Genomic DNA, 27695 nt, shown 5'->3' on the forward strand with positions numbered 1-27695 from the left:
AAAACCTCTCCTGGAGACAAGTGTTTTAAAGTAATCAGCCAAGGTTTTATCCAGCTGCCTCTGACACCGGAAAGCAGAAATTTACCGCATGATTTTTACATCACTCATCAAACATTCATATTATTTTGAATTGTATTTTCCTTTTTCCTCCCGTGACCCACAGAAGTTGGGGGAGGGAATCTTCTTTGCAAAGTCATAATATCACTAACGTAATTTTTTTCTTTAAAACAGAAGCAACGCACACTTCTCTGTAGTGGTACAGCTGCTCTTTAACTCCAAAATACATTTAAGATTTTCTAAGCAGTCAGAGCGCAGAAGACAGTGCTTGCTGTTGTTTAAATCGCTGTTTGTCAATAGGCCCCCTCTTTAAATATTACTGTGGACTTACTTTGATTAAAGGATCCTCAGATGAGATGAAGTCATAGTTACAGCTTCAGAATAAACCCAAATGGAGGAGAGATGAGTAGGAGTGAGTGGGAGGAAGAGGAGAGAGGAGGAAGAGTGAGTGGGAGGAGGAGGAAGAGAAGGAGGAGGTATAGAGGTAGGGGAGGGGGAGAAGAACAGTCAGAAGAGGAAGGAAAGGAGGGAGGACGGGAGGGAGAGGGCAAGAGAGAGAGAGAGAGCGAGAGGGGGAAAGCAATATAAGATAAGAGGAGGGGGGCTTAGGGTGTGCAGGGGGGCGACTCTCTCCTGTCTTCTCTCTCCCACCGCGTGGGAGGAAGAGATTCCCTCATAATGAGTATCTGGTGGGTGTTCTCCAGGAGTCGTGACTACTTCATTCTTCTATTATTCCCCTGTTCCTTGTCCTCCATCCTTCTATCCCTCCATCCGAACGGTGTGGCTGCTGTAGCTCAGCTAAAGCTGAGATAAAAGGACGTGGTTATGTGTGTGTGTGTGTGTGTGTGTGTGTGTGTGTGTGTGTGTGTGTGTGTGTGTGTGTGTGTGTGTGTGTGTGTGTGTGTGTGTGTGTGTGTGTGTGTGTGTTGCAGCATAACCTTTGTCTAGCTGTCACCAGCTCCCTGTCACAGCAGCTAATTGGATCCAGTCTACTTGACCCGGCATCCCTATATTTCTTCTTCTTCCACAATGACCTGTTCTTTCATGTCAGTAACAAAATATGTGTTTAAATGCCTTAAATTCTGCAATATCATTGCAAGTTCGTCATTGAACCTCTCAAGTCATTTTCATATCAGTCCATGTCACCTTCACAACAGTTGTCTAACAATAATAAGTGGTCGCTAAAAGGATGTACAGAAACATGTTAATTCGTGTTGAACACTGAGTATACCAAACATCAAGAACACCTTCCTAATATTGAGTTGCACCCCCCCCCACCCCCTTTTGCCTTCAGAACAGCCTCAATTTTGTCAGGGCATGGACTCTACAAGGTGTCGAAAGCGTTCCAAAGTGATGCTGGCCCATGTTGACTCCAATGCTTCCCACAGTTGTGTCAAGTTGGCTGGTGGACCATTCTTGATACACATGGGAAACTGTTGCGCATGAAAAACCCAGCAGAGTTGCAGTTCTTGACACAAACCGGTGCACTTGGCACCTACTACCATACCCCGTTCAAAGGCACTTAAATATTTTGTCTTGTCCATTCACTCTTTGAATGGCACACATACGCAATCCATGTCTCAATTGTCTCAAGGCTGAAAATCCTTCTTTAACCTGTCTCCTCCCCTTCATCTACACTGATTGAAGTGGATTTAACAGGTGACATTAATAAAGGATCATAGCTTTCACCTGGATTCACCTGGTCAGTCTATGTCATGGAAAGATCAGGTGTTCTTAATGTTTTGTGCACTCAGTGTACAGCTTAACAATAATGCAAGTGTCGAAATAAACACTTTGGTTAACTTCCCCTTGATGAACCATTAGTTCCTAACTTTCCATGATAAATCTGCATTAGAATAGTTCAGTAGTTAGCATGTGCATGTCATTGAGACAATAATAATAATTTAGCCTGTTCCACCCTGCAGAGAGAGAGAGAGAGAGAGAGAGAGAGAGAGAGAGAGAGAGAGAGAGAGAGAGACAGCGGGTGGAAAGTAGAAAGGAAGAGGGAGATTACGTCCCATCCAGGCATCTGAGAGGTGGAAACCAGAGAGCCGAGCAGAGCCCGGCCGAGCAGGAGCATCCAACTCAGCCAATTAACAGGAAGAAGATAAAAGCCCATCATTCATAATTCAAGCTGGCAGAGGAATCCTGTCATCCTCCATTATTAGAAATTTGCCAGCAGTGAGAAGGTTGAAGCTACGTGAAACTATCCTGTTCTGCTTTCATGTTGCTGGGTATTAGATCACCTCTAAAGGGTATACTGTATGTGATATCAAACCACATCTAAAGGGTATACTGCATGTGGTATCAAACCACCTCTAAAGGGTATACAGTGCATTCGGAGAGTATTCAGACCCCTTGACTTTTTCCACATTTTGTTACGTTACAGCCGTATTCTAAATTGAGTAAATTGTTTTTTTTCTCTCACCAATCTGCACACAATATCCCATAATGACAAAGCAAAAACAGGCATTTTGAAAATTGTGCAAATGCATATCCCCCAAAAAATGAAATATCAAATTTACATAAGTATTCAGACCCTTTACTCAGTACTTTGTTGAAGCACATTTTGCAGCAACTACAGCCTCAAGTCTTCTTGGGTATGACGCTACAAGTTTGGCACACCTGTATTTGGTGAGTTTCTCCCATTCTTCTCTGCAGATCCTCTCAAGCGCAGTTTTGTTGGATGGGGAGCATTGCTGCACAGCTATTTTCAGGTCTCTCTGGAGATGTTTGATCGGGTTCAAGTCCAGGCTCTGGCTGGGCCACTCAAGGACATTCAGAGACTTGTCCCGAAGCCACTCCTGCGCTGTCTTGGCTGTGTGCTTAGGGCCGTTGTTCTGTTGGAAGGTGAACCTTCGCCCCAGTCTGAGGTCCTGAGCGCTCTGGAGCAGGTTTTCATCAACGATCTCTCTGTACTTTGCTCCGTTTCATCTTTCCCTCGATCCTGACTAGTCTCCCAGTCCCTGCCGCTGAAAAACATCGCCACAGCATGATGCTGCCACCACAGTGCTCACCGTAGGGATGGTGCCAGGATTTCTCCAGAAGTGACGCTTGGCATTCAGACCAATGAGATAAATCTTGGTTTCGTCAGACCAGACAATCTTGTTTCTCATGGTTTGAGACTCTTTAGGTGCCTTTTGGCAAACTCCAAGCGGGCTGTCATGTGCCTTTTACTGAGGAGTGACTTCCATCTGGCCACTCTAGCATAAAGGCCTGATTGGTGGAGTGCTGCAGAGATGGTTGTCCTAATGGAAGGTTCTCCCATCGCCACAGAGGAACTCTGGACCTCGGGTTCTTGGTCACCTCCCTGACCAAGGCCCTTCTGCCCCGATTGCTCAGTTTGGCTGGGCGGCCAGCTCTAGGAAGAGTCTTGGTGGTTCCGAACTTCTTCCATTTAAGAATGATGGAGGCCACTGTGTTCTTGGGGACCTTCAATGCTGCAGAAATGTTTTGGTACCCTTCCCCTGATCTGTGCTTTGACACAATCACGTCTCGGAGCTCTACAGAAAATACCTTTGAGCTCATGGCTTGGTTGTTGCGATGACATGCACTGTCAACTGTGGGACCTTATATAGACAGATGTGTGCCTTTCCAAATAATGTCCAATCAATTGAATTCACTACAGGTGGACTCCAATCAAGTTGTAGAAACATCTCAAGGATGAGTAATGGAAATAGGATGCACTTGAGCTCAATTTTTAGTCTCATAGCAAAGGGTCTGATTACGTATGTATTGAAGGTATTTCAGTTTTTTCTTTTTTATAAATTAGCAAACATTCCTAAAAACCTGTTTTCACTTTCTCTTTATGGGGTATTGTGCGTAGATTGATGAGGGAAAAAAAATGATTTTAGGAATTTTAGAACAAGCCTGTAACGTATCAAAATGTGGAAAAAGTCAAGCGGTCTGAATACTAAGCGGTTGTGGTTTCCCTTTTTTTTTTTTGCTGTTTTGCAGCTGATGGGCATGTAGGTGTTAAACAATACAGAGTCTGGAATGGATTATTATTTCAGTGTTGCTGCTGGTGCCATGCTAAGGATTGGGGTAACAGGTCGTGTGTGTCAACATCCCCCTGAAAGATGATCAATACCATTCTCAAACACTGTGGAGCAATACTTGCGGACATAAGCACACATTTAAAGTTAAGCAGGTTCTCACGCACAAAATGAGTATCAGCCAATTAAAATAGTAGATTTACTTGCATGTGACCAAATGCTAAATTATAGCTGGTCCCATCAGATAACATGGCACACGTTAGCCCTATGCTAACCTCACCAGATGGCAGTGATTACAGCCTGGCACAACATTTGCTTCAGCCTATCAAAGATCTTAGATTTGCTATCCACCAACCAATGGCATATCTTAAAATAGGTCAACCCTGGCCACTAGAGGGATATTTTTAACCTACACGTTCAATTAGGGGCGCAACTTTCACTGGGGACATGTCCGGTCCGTCCCTCCCAGCATTCTGAAATTGCATTTTTGTCCCTCCCAGTTTTATCATTGGAATGTGATACAAAACGAGGCAATGGTGTGCTTTAGGACCATGAGGACGCCTCCAAGCGGTCAGGTAGGCTGTTTGGAGTGTTATCCAAAATTTTCTTAAAATAAATAATAATTTAAAAAAAGTTATGTCCCCCCCACTTCTAAAACCAAAGTTGCACCCCTGCATTCAAGGTTTACTTGTTCCATTGGTCTGTAACGAAATGTCATGTGCCAATTGCACTGATGCATCCTTGACTAGGCTACTAGCTACTACTAATGTTAGACATTTTCACGTTTTTGCATATACAAAAAAAATATCAATGGTTTATCTGTTTCACACACATCAAATACGTGCTTTTATGGAAAACATATAAATGAGGTCCTTACAAGAAAGTTTATCATACATTAACAACAAAACATGTAGAGCCTTATGAATTTGTCAAATAAGTAATGTAGGATATCGCAAAATTCAACACTCCTAGGTGTCACACACTGCTAAAGTGGTTGACCTGTAATCTGCTTTTTAACAATGGATCCAGCCCACCTCGCATCATGCTTTTTTGTTGAGGAAAAAACTGTTCAATGTCGGTCCTTGATGGTTGATTGAAAACGCATGAGACGAAGTGGATGTATTATAATAATATAGAAAATACAAAACATTGTAGGCCTGCATGCAAGTGTAGCCTACATAAGAATATACTAATGACAGCCAAGTGTCTTCCTACATTGACTGTCGATTCAAGCTGCAATACAGACATCTGTAGGATGATAAGGAGAGTGCAAACTATTTCTACTGTATGCATTGGATCATCCTCCTCCAGTTAAATAACACATATGTGACAAAGCAGATTATTATGAAAATGCACATAAAAACGTCTGCCTACATTTAGGTGTACACGACCATGTAATATGCAATATGATTATTAGGGAATAGCAGTGTGTTTGTCCCAAGGCTGAAATTAAATTCCTTTTTCCTTTTTTAGCTGTTAGTTGCAGGCTACGTCCCTTTCCAACACCAACACAATATGTTACATGTAAATCTACATTTCAAAAGGGGGGCCACAGTGGCAGTCGGTGCCGTTTAAGATGAGGGAGGATGATGTAATATTTTTATGAACATGGCCTTATTTCTAATACAGCATATTGGATGACTGTCATTCATATTCAATTCACCCAGCTCAATGTAACATCGATAGGTTTAGGCTACTACATGTTAGTCAAATTTTCCCTGTACCCATCACGAGGTTGCTACGACCTAGCTTATGAATGAAAGTTTACAATGTAGGTGCACAGGTCGAGAGAATTTTGATTGATCCAGGTGACAGAAACTGACACATTCAACAGCGCCTTGCACACTCTCGCCTGCATCTAACTGATCTAGGGTGTAATCATTAGTCCAACAGTTGCAAAGGAGAGTGTCTGTTGGACAAATTCAGGTATGTTTGTTCCTGTTTCGTTCCATTTGCTTCCGTTTAAGAAACGTTTTTCAACAGAATCGGCGCAATGAATACATCCCTGATCACACTCAAACACAGTTCACTTTCATAACAGCCACATACAGTACAAACAGCTCGTTGTATAAATAATTCCTTCTCGCATCTATCTATGGGCTCTCCTCTTCACACCTTTTCCCTTCGCTTGTGCTCAACACATCAGCTGTCTGTGACCAGGCGAATAAACCTTTTCAAGCCAAACCTTCATATCATGACCGCTAACCACTACACACAGCCTACATCATTGTCACGTCATAGTCAACATAGCTAATTGAACTAAGGTGTTAGTTAACCCACTACAATCATGCAGTACAGTGTACAGTCAGCAGCAAGCAGTGTAACAGTTACACAGGCGGACCCCAGTGGAATACATGTATAAAACCAAAAGCTTACCTTGACTTGGAAGAGTTCCAGTGTTGGATAGCCATAGCCAGCTAGCTAACATAGCATCCCTCTCTGTTTGAGCCAGGTGTTTGACTCCAGCTAAGTAAGTGAAAGTGAAAAAATATAAAAATGGCTAACTCTCTCTCCCTCTCTCTCTCTCTCTCTCTCTCTCTCTCTCTCTCTCTCTCTCTCTCTCTCTCTTGCTTCTCCTTAATTTTGGTAGAAATTAATTTGTTCAAAACTATTGTCTTTCTCTTTCTTTGAGACAACTATTCACCACATTGTCTGCACTGCAGTGCTAGCTAGCTGTAGTTTATGCTTTCAGTACTAGATTGATTCTTTGATCCTCTGATTGGGTGGACAGCATGTCAGTTCATGCTGCAAGAGCTCTGATAGGTTGGGGGATGTCCGGAAGTTGTCATAATTGCTGTGTAAGTCTATGGAAGGGGGTGAGAACCATGAGCCTCCTAGGTTTTGTATTGAAGTCAATGTACCCAGAGGATGACAGAAGCTAGCTGTCCTCTGGCTACACCATGGTGCTACCCTACAGAGTGCTACTTAGGCTACAGTAGACCTTCATTGCAAAACAATGTGTTTTAATAAATTATTTGGTGACGTGAATATATTTAGTATAGGTTTATCTAAAAACGATAACTTTTTTAATGTTTCACTATTTTTATTTTTATGAAATTCACTAAGGAGGATGGTCCTCCCCTTCCTCCTCTGAGGAGCCTCCAAGTGAGATTCAAACCCTTGCCACAACCTGCGACAATAACATGGACTAGGCATTTTACACAAAGAGCAACTTGACCAGTCAATCAAATACACGTGATAACCTAATTGCTATGATGATCAGAACGTGTTGTTGGAGTGAGGTATATTAAGGACGCTTCAATGAGCAACTGTTGGATCACGTCCAACTACATCTAAGATTTTATACTGAACAAAAATATAAACGCAACATGTAAAGTGTTGGTCCGATGTTTCATGAGCTGAAATAAAATAAATGTTCCATATTTACAAAAAGCTTATTTCTCAAAAATGTTGTGCACATATTTATTTTACATCCCTGTTAGTGAGCATTTCTCCTTTGCCAAGATAATCCATCCACCTGACAGGTGTGGCATATCAAGAAGTTGATTAAACAGCATGATCATTACACAGGGAATAATAAAAGGCCACTCTAAAATGTGCAGTTTTGTCACACAACACAATGCCACAGATGGCTCAAGTTTTGAGGGAGCGTGCAATTAGCATGCTGACTGCAGGAATGTCCACCGGAGCTGTTGGCAGATAATTCAACTTTCATTTCTCTACCGTAAGTTGTCTCCAACGTTGTTTTAGAGAAATTGGCAGTACGTCCAACCGGCCTCACAACCGCAGACCACGTGTAACCACATCCAGCTTCTTTACCTGAGAGATCGTCTGAGACCAGCCACCCAGACAGCTGATGAAACTAAGGAGTACTTCTGTCTGTAATAAAGCCCTTTTGTGGGGAAAAACTCATTCTGATTGGCTGGGCCTGGCTCCCAAGTGGGTGACCACCCATGGCTGCACCCCTGCCCAGTCATGTGATATTCATAAATTAGGGCCTAATGAATTTATTTCAATTGACTGATTTCCTTACATGAACTATAACTCAGTAAAATCGTTGAAATTATTGCAAGTTGCGTTTATAATTTTGTTCAGTATAATTGGCTGCAGAAGTTGTGCCAGGATGTAGTCACGGTCACTTGGTGAGGTTAGCATAGGGCTGACTTGTACCATGTTATCTGATGGGACAAGCTACAATGTAGTGTTCGGTCACATGCAAGTAAATCCACAATTTTAATTGGTTGATATGTGTTTTGTCCATGAAAACCTGTTAAACTTTAAATGCGTGCTTATGTTCACAAGTATGGTCCCTATGTTGACTCCCTGATGGCTGCCTTGTGTGTGTGTGTGTGTGTGTGTGTGTGTGTGTGTGTGTGTGTGTGTGTGTGTGTGTGTGTGTGTGTGTGTGTGTGTGTGTGTGCGTGTGCGTGTGTGTGTGCGCACCCTGGCAAGCAACACCCCACTCACTTTGTTTTCTCTCTTTATATCCAGTGGAGAATTACACTAGTAAGCGCTGTCAAAAAACAAATGTCTTGAGTCTTTTTCCGATGTTTTGTATATAAATGTACTTCATAGCAAGAGGAGGGAGCCATTTATATTTAATTGCAATCCCACATTTATAGACGTTTATTTTCCCGTCAGAGCTGGATTGCCACAGTTTTATTGGAAATAGATGTGTTCCTGCTTATCCTTTAGAATTTCCAATGGTCTTGTTGAAACTAAACTGAATTAATAATGCATTAGCAAACAGATGCCCACTGTGTCCGCTTCATGAACTCTCTAAGACTTGGGCTGCGTCCCAAATAGCACCCTATTTCCTACATAGTGCACTACATTTGAACAGAGCCCATGTGCCCATGTCAAAAGTACTGCACTGCTTAGCGACTAGGGTGCCACTTGCGAAGTACACAAGAGGACACTCCACAATGTGACTCAGTGGGGATGAACCCACTGTTAGTTCTCTCTCTGTGTAGTTCTTTGCTACCGTAAAGTCTCTGTGTTGTTACAGAGAACTCCTCTCATGATCATCTATCTCTTTGTCTGTCACTGCTGTCGACCAACTGAACTCTAGCTCACATGTGAGTGAGGAAGGGGGGAGAATGGTGTTTGAAAGCGTATTGCGGAGGACAATATGAAAATGTGGGGCTTTCAAAGACAACACCGAAATAATTCAAAATTCATGGGGCATTCATAAACCAAACATCTGCTAGAAAGTGAATACTCACTAAGATTTACTTCACAAATAGACCATTGGATAATGATTACGTTACAGTATGTTACAGGTATGTTGACTCAACACATTCCGTTGCCTTATTTCCAGATTCTCCAACTCTATGCCTTGTGACCAAGTTATCTCAACAACTCAGTAGTGAAGAAGTGGGTCAGTTACTCTCTCAGAGACAGTTTGCTTGGTTCTGATTGTCCTTGAATGCTCCGGGTGGCCTATTGTGGTGTAATGGCCCTCTCACTCTGAGAAAGCCTCTCACGGAAGGGAAAGGACATACACCAATCGATGACTACAGCTTCCAGGTGACATCCAGGAGAAGTGGTGTTAAGCCCACATCAGGTTTCACCTCCGAGGCATCATGGAGGAATTTTAGAGGAAGAGGGTGGTTGGACAGACATTACAGTGTCTGGAGACGTTAATGAACTGACTTACTCGCTGTGTCTCAAATGGCACCCTATTCCGTATATAGCGCATTACTTTTGATCAGGGCCCTGGCCAAAACTAGTGCATTATATATGGGATAGGGTGCCATTTGGGACACACCCACTGACTTAACTGGAGCTAACTAAAAAGTGAACACCTGAGAAGGATGAAAGAAGTGCCTTTGTGACAGAAGGAGATTCGGAGGATTATGTCTAAAGTAAAGACCCATTGCTACCATGCTGTTACTGTGTAGGCTACCGTTTCAAGGTCAGAAATATCTAGTGTTTAAGTAGTAATTCCACAATGCTGTTGTTTATCATTAATTTCAGAGTTTTCATTTCAACAGGCTATAAACATATGGCCGTTTCTTGCAGATGCGTTATCATTTACAGACCATGTTATAGTAGCCTACTACTATGCCAGTATCAATTAAGCAATGACAATGGCATGTCATGCTTGCAAAGGATGGTCGTTCTATTCTGGAATCTCTCTCTCTCTCTCTCTCTCTCTCTCTCTCTCTCTCTCTCTCTCTCTCTCTCTTCTCTCTCTCTCTCTCTCTCTCTCTCTCTCTCTCTCTCTCTCTCTCTCTCTCTCTCTCTCTCTCTCTCTCTCTCTCTCTTTCCCCCCCCCCCCCCCCCCTCTCTCTCTCTCTCTCTCTCTCTCTCCCTCTCTCTCTCTCTCTCTCTCTCTCTCTCTTCCTCTCTCTCTCTCTCTCTCTCTCTCTCTCTCTCTCTCTCTCTCCCCCCCCCCCCCCCCTCTCTCTTTTTTTTTTTTTTTTTTTTTTCCTCTCTCTCTCTCTCTCTCTCTCTCTCTCTCTCTCTCTCTCTCCCCCCCCTCCCCTCTCTCTCTCTCTCTCTCTCTCTCTCTCTCTCTCTCTCTCTCTCTCTCTCTCTCTCTCTCTCTCTCTCTCTCTCTCTCTCTCTTCAACAGTGAGTTCATACTTCAGTGCCTCCTGCCAAAAAGCCAGGAGAGACTATCTTCAGGAAGGAACAAATACATTTGTGGGGTTCCTCTCCTCAATTGAAGGTTGATTGAGAGAGAGGAGGGGTTATCAGCTACACCTGATTGTATTGTCCTTTCAGTGCATTTATCTCTGTCGTTTTCACCCCACTTCAGGTGATGAATAGCCAAGTGATGGAACAATCGCATCACAGATTTTTCAAGCCGGCTGTCCAATCCACTCATGGGAGGTAGTCATACGATCCACTTCCTATAAACTATTTCGTAGGCTGACTGCTGCAAAATAAACGGCTGCAACAGTAAGATGCCTGGCACTTTGTACTGTGATGGCACGACTTCCGCCGAGGCTGCCTCCCCTCCTTGTTCGGGCAGGCTTCGGCGTTCGTCGTCACCAGCTTACTAGCCACTGACGCTTCATATATCATCATTCCATTTGTCTTGTCTTGTCAATTACACACACCTGGTTCTTATCCCCTCATTAGTCCGTGTATAAGTGTTCCCTCTGCCCCCTTGTCCTTGTGGGTGATTGTTTATTGTGAGAGTAGTGTAGCTTGGTGGAGCTACTCATACCTTCTATTGCCGGAGTAGATTTTTCCCATTTATATTTATTTAATTTTTTATTTCACCTTTATTTAACCAGGTAAGCCAGTTGAGAACAAGGTCTCATTTACAACTGCGACCTGGCCAAGATAAAGCAAAGCAGTGCGATAAAAACAACAACACAGAGTTACACATGGGGTAAACCAAACATAAAGTCAAAAATACAACAGAAAATATATATACAGTGTGTGCAAATGTAGCAAATTATGGAGGTAAGGCAATAAATAGGCCATAGTGCAAAATAATTACAATTTAGTATTAACACTGGAATGATAGATGTACAAGAGATGATGTATAAATAGAGATACTGGGGTGCAAATTAGCAAAATAAATAACAATATGGGGATGAGGTAATTGGGTGGGCTAATTTCAGATGGGCTGTGTATAGGTGCAGTGATCGGTAAGGTGCTCTGACAACTGATGCTTAAAGTTAGTGAGGGAGATAAGAGTCTCCAGCTTCAGAGATTTTTGCAGTTCGTTCCAGTCATTGGCAGCAGAGAAATGGAAGGAACGGCGGCCAAAGGAGGTGTTGGCTTTGGGGATGACCAGTGAGATATACCTGCTGGAGCGCATACTACGGGTGGGTGTTGCTATGGTGACCAATGAGCTAAGATAAGGCGGGGATTTGCCTAGCAGTGATTTATAGATGGCCTGGAGTTATTGGGTTTGGCGACTAATATGTAGTGAGGACCAGCCAACAAGAGCATACAGGTCACAGTGGTGGGTAGTATATGGGGCTTTGGTGACAAAACGGATGGCACTGTGATAGACTACATCCAATTTGCTGAGTAGAGTGTTGGAGGCTATTTTGTAAATGACATCGCCGAAGTCAAGGATCGGTAGGATAGTCAGTTTTACGAGGACATGTTTGGCAGCATGAGTGAAGGAGGCTTTGTTGCGAAATAGGAAGCCAATTCTAGATTTCACTTTGGATTGGAGATTCTTAATGTGAGTCTGGAAGGAGAGTTTACAGTCTAACCAGAAACCTAGGTATTTGTAGTTGTCCACATACTCTAGGTCAGACCCGTCGAGAGTAGTGATTGCCAGCAGCGTTCGATTGAAGAGCATGCATTTAGTTTTACTAGTGTTTAAGAGCAGTTGGAGGCTACGGAAGGAGTGTTGTATGGCATTGAAGCTCATTTGGAGGTTTGTTAACACAGTGTCCAATGAAGGGTCAGATGTATACAAAATGGTGTCGTCTGCGTAGAGGTGGATCTGATAGTCACCAGCAGCAAGAGCGACATCATTGATATTTACATTTACATTTACGTCATTTAGCAGACGCTCTTATCCAGAGCGACTTACAAATTGGTGCATTTACCCTATAGCCAGTGGGATAACCACTTTACTTTTTTTATTTTATTTTTTATTTTTTTGTTATTTGTTTTTCATTAATTAATTTATAGATATATATATATTTTTTAATATTATTTGTACATTTTTTATTTTTTTTTGGTGGGGGGGGGGATGTGGGGGGGGTAGAATGATTACTTTATCCTATCCCAGGTATTCCTTAAAGAGGTGGGGTTTCACATGTCTCCGGAAGGTGGTGAGTGACTCCGCTGTCCTGGCGTCGTGAGGGAGCTTGTTCCACCATTGGGGTGCCAGAGCAGCGAACAGTTTTGACTGGGCTGAGCGGGAACTATGCTTCCGCAGAGGAAGGGGAGCCAGCAGGCCAGAGGTGGAAGAACGCAATGCCCTCGTTTGGGTGTAGGGACTGATCAGTGCCTGAAGGTACAGAGGTGCCGTTCCCCTCACAGCTCCATAGGCAAGCACCATGGTCTTGTAACAGATGCGAGCTTCAACTGGAAGCCAGTGGAGTGTGCGGAGGAGCGGGGTGACGTGAGATAACTTGGGGAAGGTTGAACACCAGACGGGCTGCGGCATTATGGATGAGTTGTAGGGGTTTAATGGCACAGGCAGGGAGCCCAGCCAACAGCGAGTTGCAGTAATCCAGACGGGAGATGACAAGTGCCTGGATTAGGACCTGTGCCGCTTCCTGTGTAAGGCAGGGTCGTACTCTCCGAATGTTGTAGAGCATGAACCTACAGGATCGGGTCACCGCCTTGATGTTAGCGGAGAACGACAGGGTGTTGTCCAGGGTCACACCAAGGCTCTTCGCACTCTGGGAGGAGGACACAACGGAGTTGTCAACCGTGATGGTGAGATCATGGAACGGGCAGTCCTTCCCCGGGAGGAAGAGCAGCTCCGTCTTGCCAAGGTTCAGCTTGAGGTGGTGATCCGTCATCCATACTGATATGTCTGCCAGACATGCAGAGATGCGATTCGCCACCTGGTTATCAGAAGGGGGAAAGGAGAAGATTAGTTGTGTATCATCAGCGTAGCAATGATAGGAGAGGCCATGTGAGGATATGACAGAGCCAAGTGACTTGGTGTATAGCGAGAATAGGAGAGGGCCTAGAACTGAGCCCTGGGGGACACCAGTGGTGAGAGCACGTGGTGGGGAGACAGCTTCTCGCCACGCCACTTGGTAGGAGCGATCGGTCAGGTAGGACGCAATCCAAGAGTGAGCCGCGCAGGAGATGCCCAGCTCGGAGAGGGTGGAGAGGAGGATCTGATGGTTCACAGTATCAAAGGCAGCAGACAGGTCTAGAAGGACAAGAGCAGAGGAGAGAGAGTTAGCTTTAGCAGTGCGGAGAGCCTCCGTGACACAGAGAAGAGCAGTCTCAGTTGAATGACCAGTCCTGAAACCTGACTGGTTTGGATCAAGAAGGTCATTCTGAGAGAGATAGCAAGAGAGTTGGCTAAAGACGGCACGCTCAATAGTTTTGGAAAGAAAAGAAAGAAGGGATACTGGTCTGTAGTTGTTGACATCAGAGGGATCGAGTGTTGGTTTTTTGAGAAGGGGTGCAACTCTCGCTCTCTTGAAGACGGAAGGGACATAGCCAGCGGTCAAGGATGAGTTGATCAGCGAGGTGAGGTAGGGGATAAGGTCACCGGATATGGTCTGGAGAAGAGAGGAGGGGATAGGGTCAAGCAGGCAGAGAACAGAGAAAAGATTCGGCCCGAGAATTGAACCCTGTGGCACCCCCATAGAGACTGCCATAGGTCCAGACAACAGGCCCTCCGATTTGACACATTGAACTCTATCTGAGAAGTAGTTGGTGAACCAGGCGAGGCAGACATTTGAGAAACCACGGCTATTTAGTCTGCCAATAAGAATGCGGTGGTTGACAGAGTCGAAAGCCTTGGACAGGTCGATGAAGACGGCTGCACAGTACTGTCTATTATCAATCGCGGTTATAATATCGTTTAGGACCTTGAGCGTGGCTGAGGTGCACCCATGACCAGCTCGGAAACCGGATTTCATAGCGGAGAAGGTACGGTGGGATTCGAAATGGTCGGTGATCTGTTTGTTAACTTGGCTTTCAAAAACTTTCGAAAGGCAGGGCAGGATGGACATAGGTCTGTAACAGTTTGGATCTAGAGTGTCACCCCCTTTGAAGAGGGGTATGACCGCGGCAGCTTTCCAATCTCTGGGGGGCATGGGCAAGTTGCAGTGGACGGTGCAGAGCTGTTGGCTGGGGTAGTGGTAGCCAGGTGGAAAGCATGGCCAGCCGTAGCAAAATGCTTATTGAAATTCTCGATTATCGTAGATTTATTGGTGGTGACAGTGTTTCCTAGCCTCAGTGCAGTGGGCAGCTGAGAGGAGGTGCTCTTATTCTCCATGGACTTTACAGTGTCCCAAATCTTTTTGGAGTTAGTGCTACATGATGCAAATTTCTGTTTGAAAAAGCTAGCCTTTGCTTTCCTAACTGCCCTGTGCCTGTATTATTGTTGGAGCTACCCGCACCATGTATTGCCAGGGTAGATGGTTTCCCCCGTGCCTGTTTTCTGTTGTCGCTATCCAGCGCAATTGTGTACGACGGAATAAACTCTGTATTCGGTGATATACCCTCCTGTGCCTGACTCCTTCTATCACACTCATCACAGAATCACCCACCCGCTATGGAGTCAGCAGGAGAGGAGTGCATGCCTGGAGTCGTGGCACGGGTCCAGGAGCATTCCACGATGCTGGCCAGCTTGGGGGAAGCGATGGATCGGGTTCTTCAGGTCGTCCAACGCCTGTAGAGGAGAGGACCCGATCTGTCGAGACCAGCTGGCCAACCGGATCCAGCCACCTACACCCCTGCACCCGGAGGGATGCTTCTCCAGCATCAGGCCGGCCCCATCGGAGCGGGAGAAGGTGTCGGTCCTCGTTTCCTGCCTCTCGGGGAAAGCCCTGGAGTGGGTCAACACGGTTTGAAACAAAGGAGGAGCCGCGTTGGAGAACTAAGGGGAGTTCGCTCGCCTCTTTTGGGCTATCTTCGGTCACCCGCCCGAAGGTCGAGAGGCGGGCGAGCGGCTGGTCCACCTGAGGCAGGGGACGAGGACCGTGCAGGACTTCGCGTCGGACTCTTGCAGCGGGGACCGGTGGAACGATCGGGCCCTGATCAACCATTTCCGGTGCCATCTGCAGGATGACGTTCAACTGGAGCTAGCCTGCCGGGACACCATGTTGTCCTTCACACAACTGGTGGACATGGCCATCGGTTTGGACAACCTGATGGCAGTCAGAGGACATCCTGGTAGGAGTCTGCCTGTTTCCACCCCGGATGACTCGGATCCCGAGCTGATGGAGCTGGGTGGAGCCGCCGTCCGAGAGAGCGGAGGACGACAGCGACAGTGCCACTCTGGTGGCACGAAGGGACAGTACACCACACGTCATCGTCAACACTCTTTTGGGTCTGGAGGCGGCAGGCAGGGCACTCTCGCATCACCCCAGGTATCGAACACCCACACTCGTTCAGAGCCCTCTGCTGCGCACTGTACCCTACCTATCTACTTTCCCGATCACATGGTAGTTCCCCAGTGTAAGGCGCTAGTCGTTTCAGACGCAGCTGGGAAAGTTATGGACAGAGCATTCTCACGCCGTCAATGCATTTCATTGGTTCTCCTATCCATTCCACTCCCCATCAGAACACTTGATAGTCGACCATTAGGGTCTGGGTTTGTTAAGGAAGGTACTGTACCAGTCATCATGGTCACCCAGGAGACTCATTGTGAGCAGGTTACTTTTTCGATTATTGAGTCTCCTGTTTTCCCTGTGGTATTAGGTATCCCTTGGCTAGCACTCCACAACCCCACCTTCTCATGGTCGCAGAGCGTTCTCACGGGGTGGTCGCAAGAGTGTCAGGGTAGGTGTCTAGGTGTTTCCGTTGGTGCAACCACGGTGGAAAGTCCAGACGGTACCTCCACCTTGCGCATTCCCCCCGAATACCTCGATTTGGCGCACACGTTTTCTAAGACGCAGGTGACAAAATTACCACCTCATCGGGCAGGGGATTGCGCGATAAACCTTCGGGTAGACGCTGTACCTCCCAGGAGTCATGTGTACCCCCTGTCGCAGGCTGAAATGGAGGCTATGGAAACATATGTCACCGAGTCCCTGGGCCAGGGGTATATACGTCCCTCTACTTCACCCGCCTCCTCGAGTTTCTTCTTTGTGAAGAAGAAAGACGGCAGTCTACGCCCGTGCATTGATTATCGATCACTGAACAAGGAGGCAATAAGATTTAGTTATCCCCTCCCCCTCATTCCTTCAGTGATTGAGTCAATGCATGGGGCACGCTTCTTCACCAAATTAGATCTCAGGAGTGCATACAACCTGGTGCGTGTTTGGGAGGGGGATGAGTGGACGACAGCATTCAGCACATCCACGGGGCATTATGAATACCTGGTGATGCCCTACGGTTTGATGAATGCTCCATGCGTCTTCCAGTCCTTTGTGAACGAGGTGTTTCGGGACATGCTTGGTCGCGGTGTAGTGGTCTACATCGATGACATCCTGGTGTATTCCACCACGCACGCCGAACATGTGTCCCTGGTTCGCAAAGTACTGGCCTGACTCCTTCTATCAAACTCATCATATGTGAGTGGGTCCTTCAGAGGCTTCTGTGCATTTACAGTGCATACATACATCACTCTGCATGTGCATCCGTGCTATAAGCTAAAGTACCGTATAAGTACTGACAGTACAGTTCATGCACTAGGCCAGACTGAAAACCCAGCTCGACCCCTATTTTATTCCTTCCCTCTCTCAGTAAGAGTAAAAAGAGCTAATAGCCCTTAATTTCTCCACCATGCCACTGCCCACTCCTCCCCCCCAGATGGAGGCTCCATGTGAGGCTTAGCAAACATGTAAATAATGCAAGTCACTCTGGCTCTGAGAGGGGCTGTTCACGGCAGAGGGTCCTTTAGGCCCAAGGCACTGCTTCAGTCAGCCTGCTGCGTCCAACATCGCCTGTCCCGGATGAAGGATGATGGATTCCACTACTCAAGGCCAAGCCATTTAAATGATTTACCTATTGATACAGGTCATCGTTCTGATGGGGAATTCAAGTACTCGTGTTTTGCGTGTTTCACAATGAATATTTACTCCCACATATCTGATGAGGTTGTGGCCAAGGCTATCATCAGACAGCTAGAAAGTAGAGCCTTAATTTATTAGATTTATCAGAATTGAAAATTGACATGACGGAATATTGGAATTCTCGTCTGAATGGAATGAAAGTCTACTGCAGTTCCATCTCTCCATCTCCCCTGATATGCATGTATCCAAGGCATTAGGTGGTTTCCCAGAAAGCTGTAAAGAAACAATGCTCTCTAAGACATATCATTAAAGGTAGTCCCTGAAGCTAATTTACTTTTATCTTGATAATTTTCATGCAATTTGTTCCACTTCAAATGAAATGCCACTGATAGAGAGGCTCATGAAGGTGTTTCTATTGATGCAAAATATAGCTACTATACACAGCTCTATGATCACAGCAACTTCCAAATTCCTTTCCAACACAAACTACTATTATATTTTATTATTATAACTTTTAGCGCTGTAAAATGAAGTCACACCTGAAAGAAGTGTTTTAGTACTTGAGTCCAGGACTCGGACTTGACATACAGACTCAAATCACGATTTTCATGATTCGTGACTCGACTTGGACCAGTTGTGACTTTGTTGTCAGAAAAATCTCTCTCATTTGCATTCAACATACTAGCTACAGCAGCAAACGTTAGATAGCTGTATTATCTATTTAGCCTTACAAATGTGCAACATTGTAATGAAATTAAAGGAAAGATTTACCCATTTTGAAAGCTATATCATGTTTGTGTATCTCTGAGCGATGTTCTATCGATTCCCCGGGTCATTTTAGGTTTTATGTGTATCTGAGCTATTTGCCGTTCAAACAGGCAGAAATACAGCCGGTATGACGCGTTTTACATCACTCAGAGATGCATAAATACGATATAACATTCAACATGGGAGAATCTTTCCTTTAAGCTTAAAACTCGTAACTCGAGTATAAAGGACTCAGACTTGGACTCGAACACTAGCGACATTGGATTCGACTCAGCACTCGAGGTTTAGTAACTGGACTACATCACTGCCTGAAAGTCATTCGATTGGTGCCCTATACCATACATTTCCCAAAACAACATTACAGAATATCAAACTGAATTAATGGCAAATTAACTCTAACAAATTCAGGCAGCAAATTCTAATACAACCCCCATTCCAGGGTAGCAAAGTGATCCATGTTTCAGCCAATAAGTAGAATGAATCACAGCTGTTGTTCTTGCCTATAGTATAGACATGCCTAGAATTGAATATGGAACTCAAGAAGGAACACTCCCCCAATATTAACCAATGTCTTTTCATAAAGCCTGCATCTTCTTAGTTGCTGAAACAGATGAGAACCTTCATGAAAGAAGAAAGAGAAGAAGAGATAGAAAGCAATGACCCAGGTAGGAAGAACTCTGTTGAAGGATGATATTTTGGTTGAAGGATGACATGCCGAAAGAGGGCAAGTAACAGCTCCTTTGAAAATGAATGCACTCTGGTGCGTCCCAAATGGAACCTTATTCCCTATGTAGCCCACTACTTTTGACCAGGGCCCACTACTTTTGAATGAGTGCCATTTGGGATGCAGCACTCTCTCTTCTTGGAAGAAAATAGGACGTACCCATCCTTGAGAACGATCTGTAAATTGAGGTTGATTGGATTGGACTCTCTCTCTCTCTCTCTCTCTCTCTCTCTCTCTCTCTCTCTCTCTCTCTCTCTCTCTCTCTCTCTCTCTCTCTCTCTCTCTCTCTCTCTCTCTCTCTCTCTCTCTCTCTCTCTCTCTCTCTCTCTCTCTCTCTCTCTCTCTCTCTCTCTCTCTCTCTCTCTCTCTCTCTCTCTCTCTCTGCAAAGTTACATTTCTGTATTCTAAATCCAATTCAATCAACTGGGTGCAACAATTACCTCCCATTCTCCATGTTATTATTATTGTTATGCGTAATCAACAAAAAGAGCACAGAGGCACATGGTGAATGGATAGTCTAACAGTTTGCAGGTCTTCAAAAAATGTCATGGAAGTTTCATTGACTGGGTTTCCAGTAAACCTTAACAAATAATTATTCAACGATATGAATTTATTAACGACAGAGCTGAATTCCAGACAAAGTGCAATTCCTAAGTGAATGTCTAGACTTGGGGCTCCCGGGGTTTTTGCTCCGGAAATAGGACATGAATGTTTGACATGAGGAAGGTTCTTACTGCACGTGAAGATCACTGTACGTTCAGAACTCTGTGATGACATGTACACGGGCTTGCGAATGTATTCACCCCCCTTGGCATTTTTCCTATTTTGTTGCCTTACAACCTGGAATTAAAATGGATTTTTGGGGGGGTTTGTATCATTTGATTTACACAACATTCCTACCACTTTGAAGATGCAAAATAAAAAAAATTGTGAAACAAACAAGAAATAAGACAAAGATACAGAAAACTTGAGCGTGCATAACTATTCACCCCCCCAAACTCAATACTTTGTAGAGCCACCTTTTGCAGAAATACAGCTGCAAGTCTCTTGGGGTATATCTCTATAAGCTTGGCACATCTAGCCACTGGGATTTTTGCCCATTCTTCAAGGCAAAACTGCTCCAGCTCCTTCAAATTGGATGGGTTCCGCTGGTGTACAGCAATCTTTAAGTCATACAACAAATTCTCAATTGGATTGAGGTCTGGGCTTTGACCAAGACATTTAAATGTTTCCCCTTAAAACACTTGAGTGTTGCTTTAGCAGTATGCCTAGGGTCATTGTCCTGCTGGAAGGTGAACCGCCGTCCCAGTCTCAAATCTCTGGAAGACAGAAACAGGTTTCCCTCAAGAATTTCCCTATATATTTAGCACCATCCATCATTCCTTCAATTCTGACCAGTTTCTCAGTCCCTGCCGATGACAAACATCCCACAGCATGATGCTGCATGATGCTGTGGGGATGGTGTTCTCGGGGTGATTAGAGGTGTTCGTTTTGCGCCAGACATAGCGTTTTCCTTGATGTCCAAAAAGCTCAATTTTAGTCTCATCTTAACATGCCATTTAGCAGACGCTTTTATCCAAAGCGACTTACAGTCATGCGTGCATACATTTTTACGTATTGGTGGTCCCAGGGATTGAACCCACTACCCTGGCGTTACAAGCGCCATGCTATACCAATTGAGCTACAGAGGACCACATCTGACCAGAGTACCCTCTTCCATATGTTTGTGGAGTCTCCCACGAGGCCCTCTCTTGGCAGGTTTGTTGTGGTGCCATATTCTTTCAATTTTCTAATAACGGATTTAATGGTGCTCTGTGGGATGTTCAACGTTTCGAAAATTATTTACAACCCAACCCTGATCTGTACTTCTCCACAACTTTGTCCCTGACCTGTTTGGAGAGCTCCTTGGTCTTCATGGTGCCGCTTGCTTGGTGGTGCCCCTTGCTTAGTGATGTTGCAGACTCTGGGGCCTTTCAGAACTTGTGTATATATTCTAAGATCATGTGACAGATCATGTGACACTTAGATTGCACACAGGTGGACTTTATTTAACTAATTATGTGACTTCTGAAGGTAATTAGTTGTACCAGATCTTATTTAGGGGCTTCATAGCAAAGGGGGTGAATACATATGCACGCACCACCTTTCCGTTATTTTTTTAAACAAGTTCTTTTTAAAATTTCACTTCACCAATTTGGACTATTTTGTGTATGTCCATTACATGAAATCCAAATAAAAATCAATTTAAATTACAGGTTGTAATTCAACAAAATAGGAAAAACGCCAAGGGGGATGAATACTTTTGCAGTCAAAACTAAGATGGCTGCCCCATTATTTGTGCTGCATTTCTTGGCTGTCTTGGAAAAACTAAAACATACCTAGAGCCGGAAAACCTCAGTCCACATTCTCTTTTACCTGTATTAGACCTGTATTCTTTAAGACCTGTAGTTCTGTAAGGCCTGTAGTTCTATAAGGCCTGTTGTTCTGTAAGATATGTAGTTCTTTAAGATTTGTAGTTCTGTAAGGCCTGTAGTTCTTTAATATTTGTAGTTCTGTAAACCCTCCCCTACCTTGGACGACGCTGGACCAATTGTGCGCCGCCCATGGGTCTCCCGGTCGCGGCCGGCTGCGACAGAGCCTGGATTCGAACCAGGATCTCTAGTGGCACTCGGGAGTCAATGGTATTGACGAGTGGGCATCAAGAGTAAAAAATATAACAATGAAGAATGATTGTAATGTGACTGACTGAAGGTACAAAAACACCCTTGCCTTTTGTGAACTAACACTCACACTTTACTTTTTTTTCTACTAGCACTGACTTTGATGATAGCTACTTTATTGAGGAAAATGGACTTACCATGACAGAGATATGTGGTTGTCCCATCTACCTATTTTAAGATGAATGCACTAATTGTAAGTCGCTCTGGATAAGAGTATCTGCTATATGACTCAAATGTAAATGTACATAATGGCAATATACTCTACGTCTGCTGGGTTCATATGGTGTAATCATTAGGGGTGTAACGATTCGTTTTAACAACGATTCGATTTGTATCACGATTCGTGGTTGTCGATACGATTCAAGGACGATATTGGTTCATTTAGAACGATACGATCCGAAACGATTCAGTGACTTGAAATCGATTCAGTAACCCTTTAGCCAAAAATTCAACCAGTGTGACTGAAATAAATACCTGGATACTGGACAGTGCAGGTAAAGTTTCCTAGATTCCTGTTTCTTGTAATGGAATCAGGTATCAATTAATTAAGAATATAAATAAACAAGTAAACAACAATGAATGGCAAATGCATTCACATTTTATTTGAATAAAGTGCATACAACACTTTAGGTTGAATTAACAGGAAGTTAAAATTGTCTGATCTCATTTTCAATATTCAATACATTTTCAATAAAAGTACAGTAAGTGCAACCAACATTTCAACAGTAGGTTTACCTGCTACTTCTGCTTTTGTTTTTCAACATAAAAATATTACAATATTAATATAAAAAATAAAGTGCAACCAACATTTCTTCAGGTTGAATTAACAGTAGGTTTACCTGCTACTTCTGCTTTTGTTTTTCAACATAAAAATATTACAATATTAATATCAAAAATAAAGTGCAACCAACATCTCTTCAGGTTGAATAAAGAGTAGGTTTACCTGCTACTTCTGCTTTTGTTTTTCAACATGAAAATATTCAATATTAATATCAAAAATAAAGTGCAACCAACATCTCTTCAGGTTGAATTAACAGTAGGTTTACCTGCTACTTCTGCTTTTGTTTTTCAACATTACATACAAATACAGTATTAATATCAAAAATAAAGTGCAACCAACATTTCTTCAGGTTGAATGAGCAGTGGATGAACCTGCTACTACTCTCATTTTAATAAACAAACAATATTCAACAAAATATCAAGTGTAACCTACTAGGCTACTCTTCAATGACTACAGATTTCTTTTCAAAAATATCAACTGGTCAACATGATCTGGCTGCAGAACACTTCTCTGTGCGTTCACTATGTCGCCAGCAGTACTAAAAACTCGTTCTGCTGGCACACTGGTGCCTGGAATGCACAGGTACCGTTTAGCAAGGGTGGAAAGTACAGGTAGCTCTTTCTCCTGAGATCTCCACCACTTCATGGCATTTTCAGTCAAAGGCAACGCATCTTTTGCTCGGTACCTTAACACCTCTGCTCTGGCTGTCTCGCTTGTGGATTTTCTTTCTCTTTGGGTGAAGGAATCGCCAAACAGCGCATCTAAGGCTTTCTTCTTACAAGGAGGTGACTCATTTGGAGCTACAATATAAGAAATATATTTCAAAATATAGTCATGTTTCTCATTAATACAAAACAACAACAATCTTTTATTGGTATCACATGAAACACACCTGTGGTCTCTTCATTGAATCCTGACAGCTTTGTGCTTGAGCTTCCCTCGTCTTCCTCCTGATTTCCCATTGCTTGCATCTATTGATGTAAGAATGTGTGAACTGTTCAAATTTCTGCTCTGTAATACTGCACACATAAATTTAGAGGAAGATAAAGAACAGATGAGATTTGAGAGAGGACAAATGAAAGGGGAGAAGAGAAAAGAGCAGAGGAAAGAGGAGAGAAGAGTTACCTGGTGGGACACTTCTGCCTCAAAAACCAGTTTTGTGTAGACCTGTTCTCTGTCCTCTTTTTCCAGGTAGGGCAGTTCTTTAAATCGCAGGTCCAACGCTGATGCTGTTTAAAGAACAAGAATATTGCATTCATTGCATTATTAAATTAAGTTGACCTGAAATTGCAAGTGATGACCACCTCCTCATACACAAAATAATCAGAAGATTAAACTTTAGTATGTTTAAAAGAAATGTGGCACAGTGATGATGTAAAGCCACCATGAACTAAGAATTGTATTGCAGATATCTTGTTTACTTTTCCATATGAAAAAACAACTCAAATTCAAACTTGAAAACGCAAAGGTGTGGCATTTTACAAATTAATACAGTCTAATAACCTAAAATATTAACCAAGTTGATTTTAATTAAGACTCCAAATTAATTACCTATGTTGAGAGCATCTTGGGTGCCTCTGTAGCGTGTGGAGAGGTCACTGGCCATCACCCTCTTAATCTCTGCAACCAGGGTTGAGTCGTCTTCGCATGGCTGTAGGTGTTTCAGCAGTTTTGCTTGAAGAGGAGCAATTACAGAGAGAGTTGGCTGGTCTTCTTCACACATCACAGTGGTTGCCATTTTGACAGGACCCATCAACTGAACAATGTCATCCATGTTGGCAATATCACTCTCACTCAAGCGTGCCTACATCTGTGACTCCCTTTCGTAGATCCTTGGACATCAGAGTTGCCATTATAGCTGGCTGTTGTTCCAAAAAACGTTCAAGCATTTCGAATGAACTGTTCCATCTGGTGATTATGTCTTGGATCAGTTTATGTTTTGGTAAATCCATCAGAGTTTGTTTTTCCTGTAGGGCGTGACATGCAATCGGGCTGCGGTGAAAATATCCAACAATTTTTCGCACTTTCCCCAACAACCTGGAAGCACGGTCCACCCCCAAACCCTTCTGCGAGGCAAGGTTGAGTGTATGTGCGAAGCAGGTAATGTGTGGACTGAACTGGGCTTCTGCACCGGCCACAATCATATTCCTGGCATTATCTGTGATGATGGCAGGATTCTTGTCGTAGATTTTCCACTCCATGCAGGCTTCACGCAGTAACACGCCAATATTTTTACCAGTATGGGCTTCATTTAAAACTCTGGTTAGCAGAACAAAGGTCTTCATTTTCCACTCCGGATCAATGTGATGAGAGGTAATTGTCACATACCCTTGAATTGAGCATGACGTCCAGCCATCTGTCGTTATCGCTACTCGTTCAGCTTGAGAAAGCGACAGCTTCACATCATTCTTAGTACTTTCGTACAATGCAGGAATAACCTTTTCTGAGAAGTGTGGTCGGCTTGGTATTGTGTACCTTGGCTCCAATGTTTGAATCATTTCACGGAATCCCGGATTTTCAACCACACTGTAGGGTCGCATGTCTTTGCAGATAAACTTGGCAATTATTGCCGTGATGTTTTTCGACCGAGCTGAGTTTTGGCCTAGTCTCTGACTAAACATGCAGGCGAGACCTGAGGCTTCTGCAGAGTTGACTTTACCTTTCGCTGCTGTAGCAGCGGGAACGCTGCAAGAGGTGCCTGGACGGTCGGTGTTGTGTGAAATCCCATGGCGCCTTAGTAGGTGGTTGGAGAGATTTGTCGTGTTGCTGTTGTACTTTACTTGACCTTTACATATCCTACAAACAGTGAGCGACTTATTTAGAACATCTCCGTCTTTGCAAAAGCCAAAGTGTTTCCACACACTGGACCGCAATGGTGGCTTGATAATTTCTCGCTCGTCGGCTTCTCCTCTGTCGTCCGCCATGCTATGTTTTGTTGTCTTTGCGCCTTTGCGCTGCTGCTGGCGCGGGGCGATGACGTCACGGATAGGCAGACTGAATCGAGTAATGTTTAAAGCCTTTATCATTAAAAGTGCTAAGAAAAACCATCCATATAAAGTCTGACGTGCTTAAATCCAATGGGTTATTTCCTAGTATCGATACAATCGATTTATTACATATAAAAAGATGTTAGATTGATATATGTTGTCCAAAAGGCCAACTCGCCGAGCACAGATCGATGTAGTTGGATCATAGGAATATAAATCGATACATCGATGTAGTAGATGGATCGTTACACCCCTAGTAATCATCCATGTGAATCCAATTTTACGCTCATATCTTAACATAATATCTCACAGTACTTCCTAATTATGTCAGCTTCTGATGTCCTCTGTAGCTCAATTGGTAGAGCATGGCGCTTGTAACACCAGGGTAGTGGGTTCGATCCCCGTGACCACCCATACGTAAAAATGTATGCGCGCATGACTGTAAGTCGCTTTGGATAAAAGCGTCTGCTAAATGGCATATTATTATTATTATTATGTCAATAGTAATTGGGCATTATAGGACTCACACTACTAGCAATCTGCATAATGTCACTGTGTACATCAATAAGTACGTTCTGACCATTTCGGTCCTTATTTACAATAAGAGTCTGTAATACCTATGTATTTACATACACTATCATGTGATCATGTGACTGACTGAAGGTAATCGCCCAACATCAGTGCCCGATCTCTCTAATGCTCTTGTGCCTAAAAGGAAGGAAGTCCCAGCAGTAATGTTCCAACACCTGTTGGAAAGCCTTCCCAGAAGAATGGAGGCTGTTATAGCAGCAAAGGGGGGACCAACTCCATATTAATGCCCGTGATTTTGGAATGATGTTCTAGGAGCAGGTGTCCACATACTCTTGGCCACGTATTGTATCTACCTTGCTCTTACAGTGTAGATACACATATTTAAATAAGTATAAATACTGTAAGAGTTATCTCATTCTTGAATTAACTTTTATTTATTGGGTACAAACATTTTCTCACAAGAGGAAGGAGAAGAATATCAATAACCACAAGGCACAACCTCAACGCCACAATTTCAACAAATAAACCACTACAATCAATCAAAACAACTGCAATCCTCAATGAAATCATTCAACACCAGAGACCATAACTGCCCTAGTGGTAGCAGGGAATCAATTGTTGTAGGTTATTCCAACAATGGGGGCAGCTAAAACTAAAGGATGATTTACCTAAATTGGTCGAGACCAGAGGGAACTCAAGACTTAACCAATCCTGCGAGCGGGTTTGGTAGTTCATTTTTTTATACGTTAGCAACAAAAATTGGAAGCTTGTGTAGTAGGGCTTTGTAAACAAAAAGGAAGTAAAACCCCCCATTCCCCCCCCAAAGAAAGTAGGGGCATGGATCAGAAAAGCAGTCAGAATCAGGTGTGACCACCATTTGCCTCATGCAGGGTGACACATCACGTTAGATACATAGAGTTGATCAGGCTGTTGATTGTGGCTTGTGGAATGTTGTCCCACTCCTCTTCAATGGCTGTGTGAAGTTGAGGGATATTGGTGGGAACTGGAACACGCTGTCGTACACGTCGATCCAGAGCATCCCAAACAGGCACAATGGGTATCAAAAGTATGGCGGACGAATGGTCCGATAATGGGCCTCAGGATCTCATCACGGTATCTCTGTACAGTGGGGAAAAACAGTATTTAGTCAGCCACCAATTGTGCAAGTTCTCCCACTTAAAAAGATGAGAGAGGCCTGTAATTTTCATCATAGGTACACGTCAACTATGACAGACAAAATGAGGAAAAAAAATCCAGAAAATCACATTGTAGGATTTTTAATGAATTTATTTGCAAATTATGGTGGAAAGTAAGTATTTGGTCAATAACAAAAGTTTCTCAATACTTTGTTATATACCCTTTGTTGGCAATGACACAGGTCAAACCTTTTCTGTAAGTCTTCACAAGGTTTTCACACACTGTTGCTGGTATTTTGGCCCATTCCTCCATGCAGATCTCCTCTAGAACAGTGATGTTTTGGGGCTGTCGCTGGGCAACACAGACTTTCAACTCCCTCCAAAGATTTTCTATGGGGTTGAGATCTGGAGACTGGCCAGGCCACTCCAGGACCTTGAAATGCTTCTTACGA

General features: G+C 43.7%; 1 protein-coding gene across 2 annotated transcripts; it reads right to left on the reverse strand.

Annotated features, from left to right (window-relative positions):
* Positions 1 to 22925: 22925 nt before the first annotated feature.
* LOC121587212 (E3 SUMO-protein ligase ZBED1-like) lies at positions 22926 to 24377 on the reverse strand. 2 transcript variants are annotated; one of them, XM_041904135.2, is made up of 4 exons: positions 24141 to 24377; positions 23715 to 23818; positions 23482 to 23560; positions 22926 to 23389 (listed from the first exon to the last, which is right to left on the reverse strand). In XM_041904135.2, the coding sequence occupies exons 1-4, from the start codon at positions 24361 to 24363 to the stop codon at positions 23040 to 23042; spliced, it is 756 nt and encodes a 251-aa protein (XP_041760069.2). In that variant the 5' UTR covers positions 24364 to 24377; the 3' UTR covers positions 22926 to 23039. The 2 variants fall into 2 exon arrangements, with proteins under 2 accessions (XP_041760069.2, XP_045082956.1); XM_045227021.1 differs by lacking the exon at positions 23482 to 23560.
* Positions 24378 to 27695: the final 3318 nt, after the last annotated feature.

The sequence above is a fragment of the Coregonus clupeaformis genome, chromosome 18 (genome assembly GCF_020615455.1).
Source record: "Coregonus clupeaformis isolate EN_2021a chromosome 18, ASM2061545v1, whole genome shotgun sequence".
Lineage (NCBI taxonomy): Eukaryota > Metazoa > Chordata > Actinopteri > Salmoniformes > Salmonidae > Coregonus > Coregonus clupeaformis.

Coding starts and splice junctions, on each gene's coding strand:
- LOC121587212 (XM_041904135.2), bottom strand. CDS start 24,363: ATGGATGACATTGTTCAGTTGATGGGTCCTGTCAAAATGGCAACCACT. Junction 23,561..23,714: donor AGGCAGAAGTGTCCCACCAG/GTAACTCTTCTC, acceptor TTACATCAATAG/ATGCAAGCAATGGGAAATCA. Junction 23,390..23,481: donor ATTCAATGAAGAGACCACAG/GTGTGTTTCATG, acceptor CTTATATTGTAG/CTCCAAATGAGTCACCTCCT.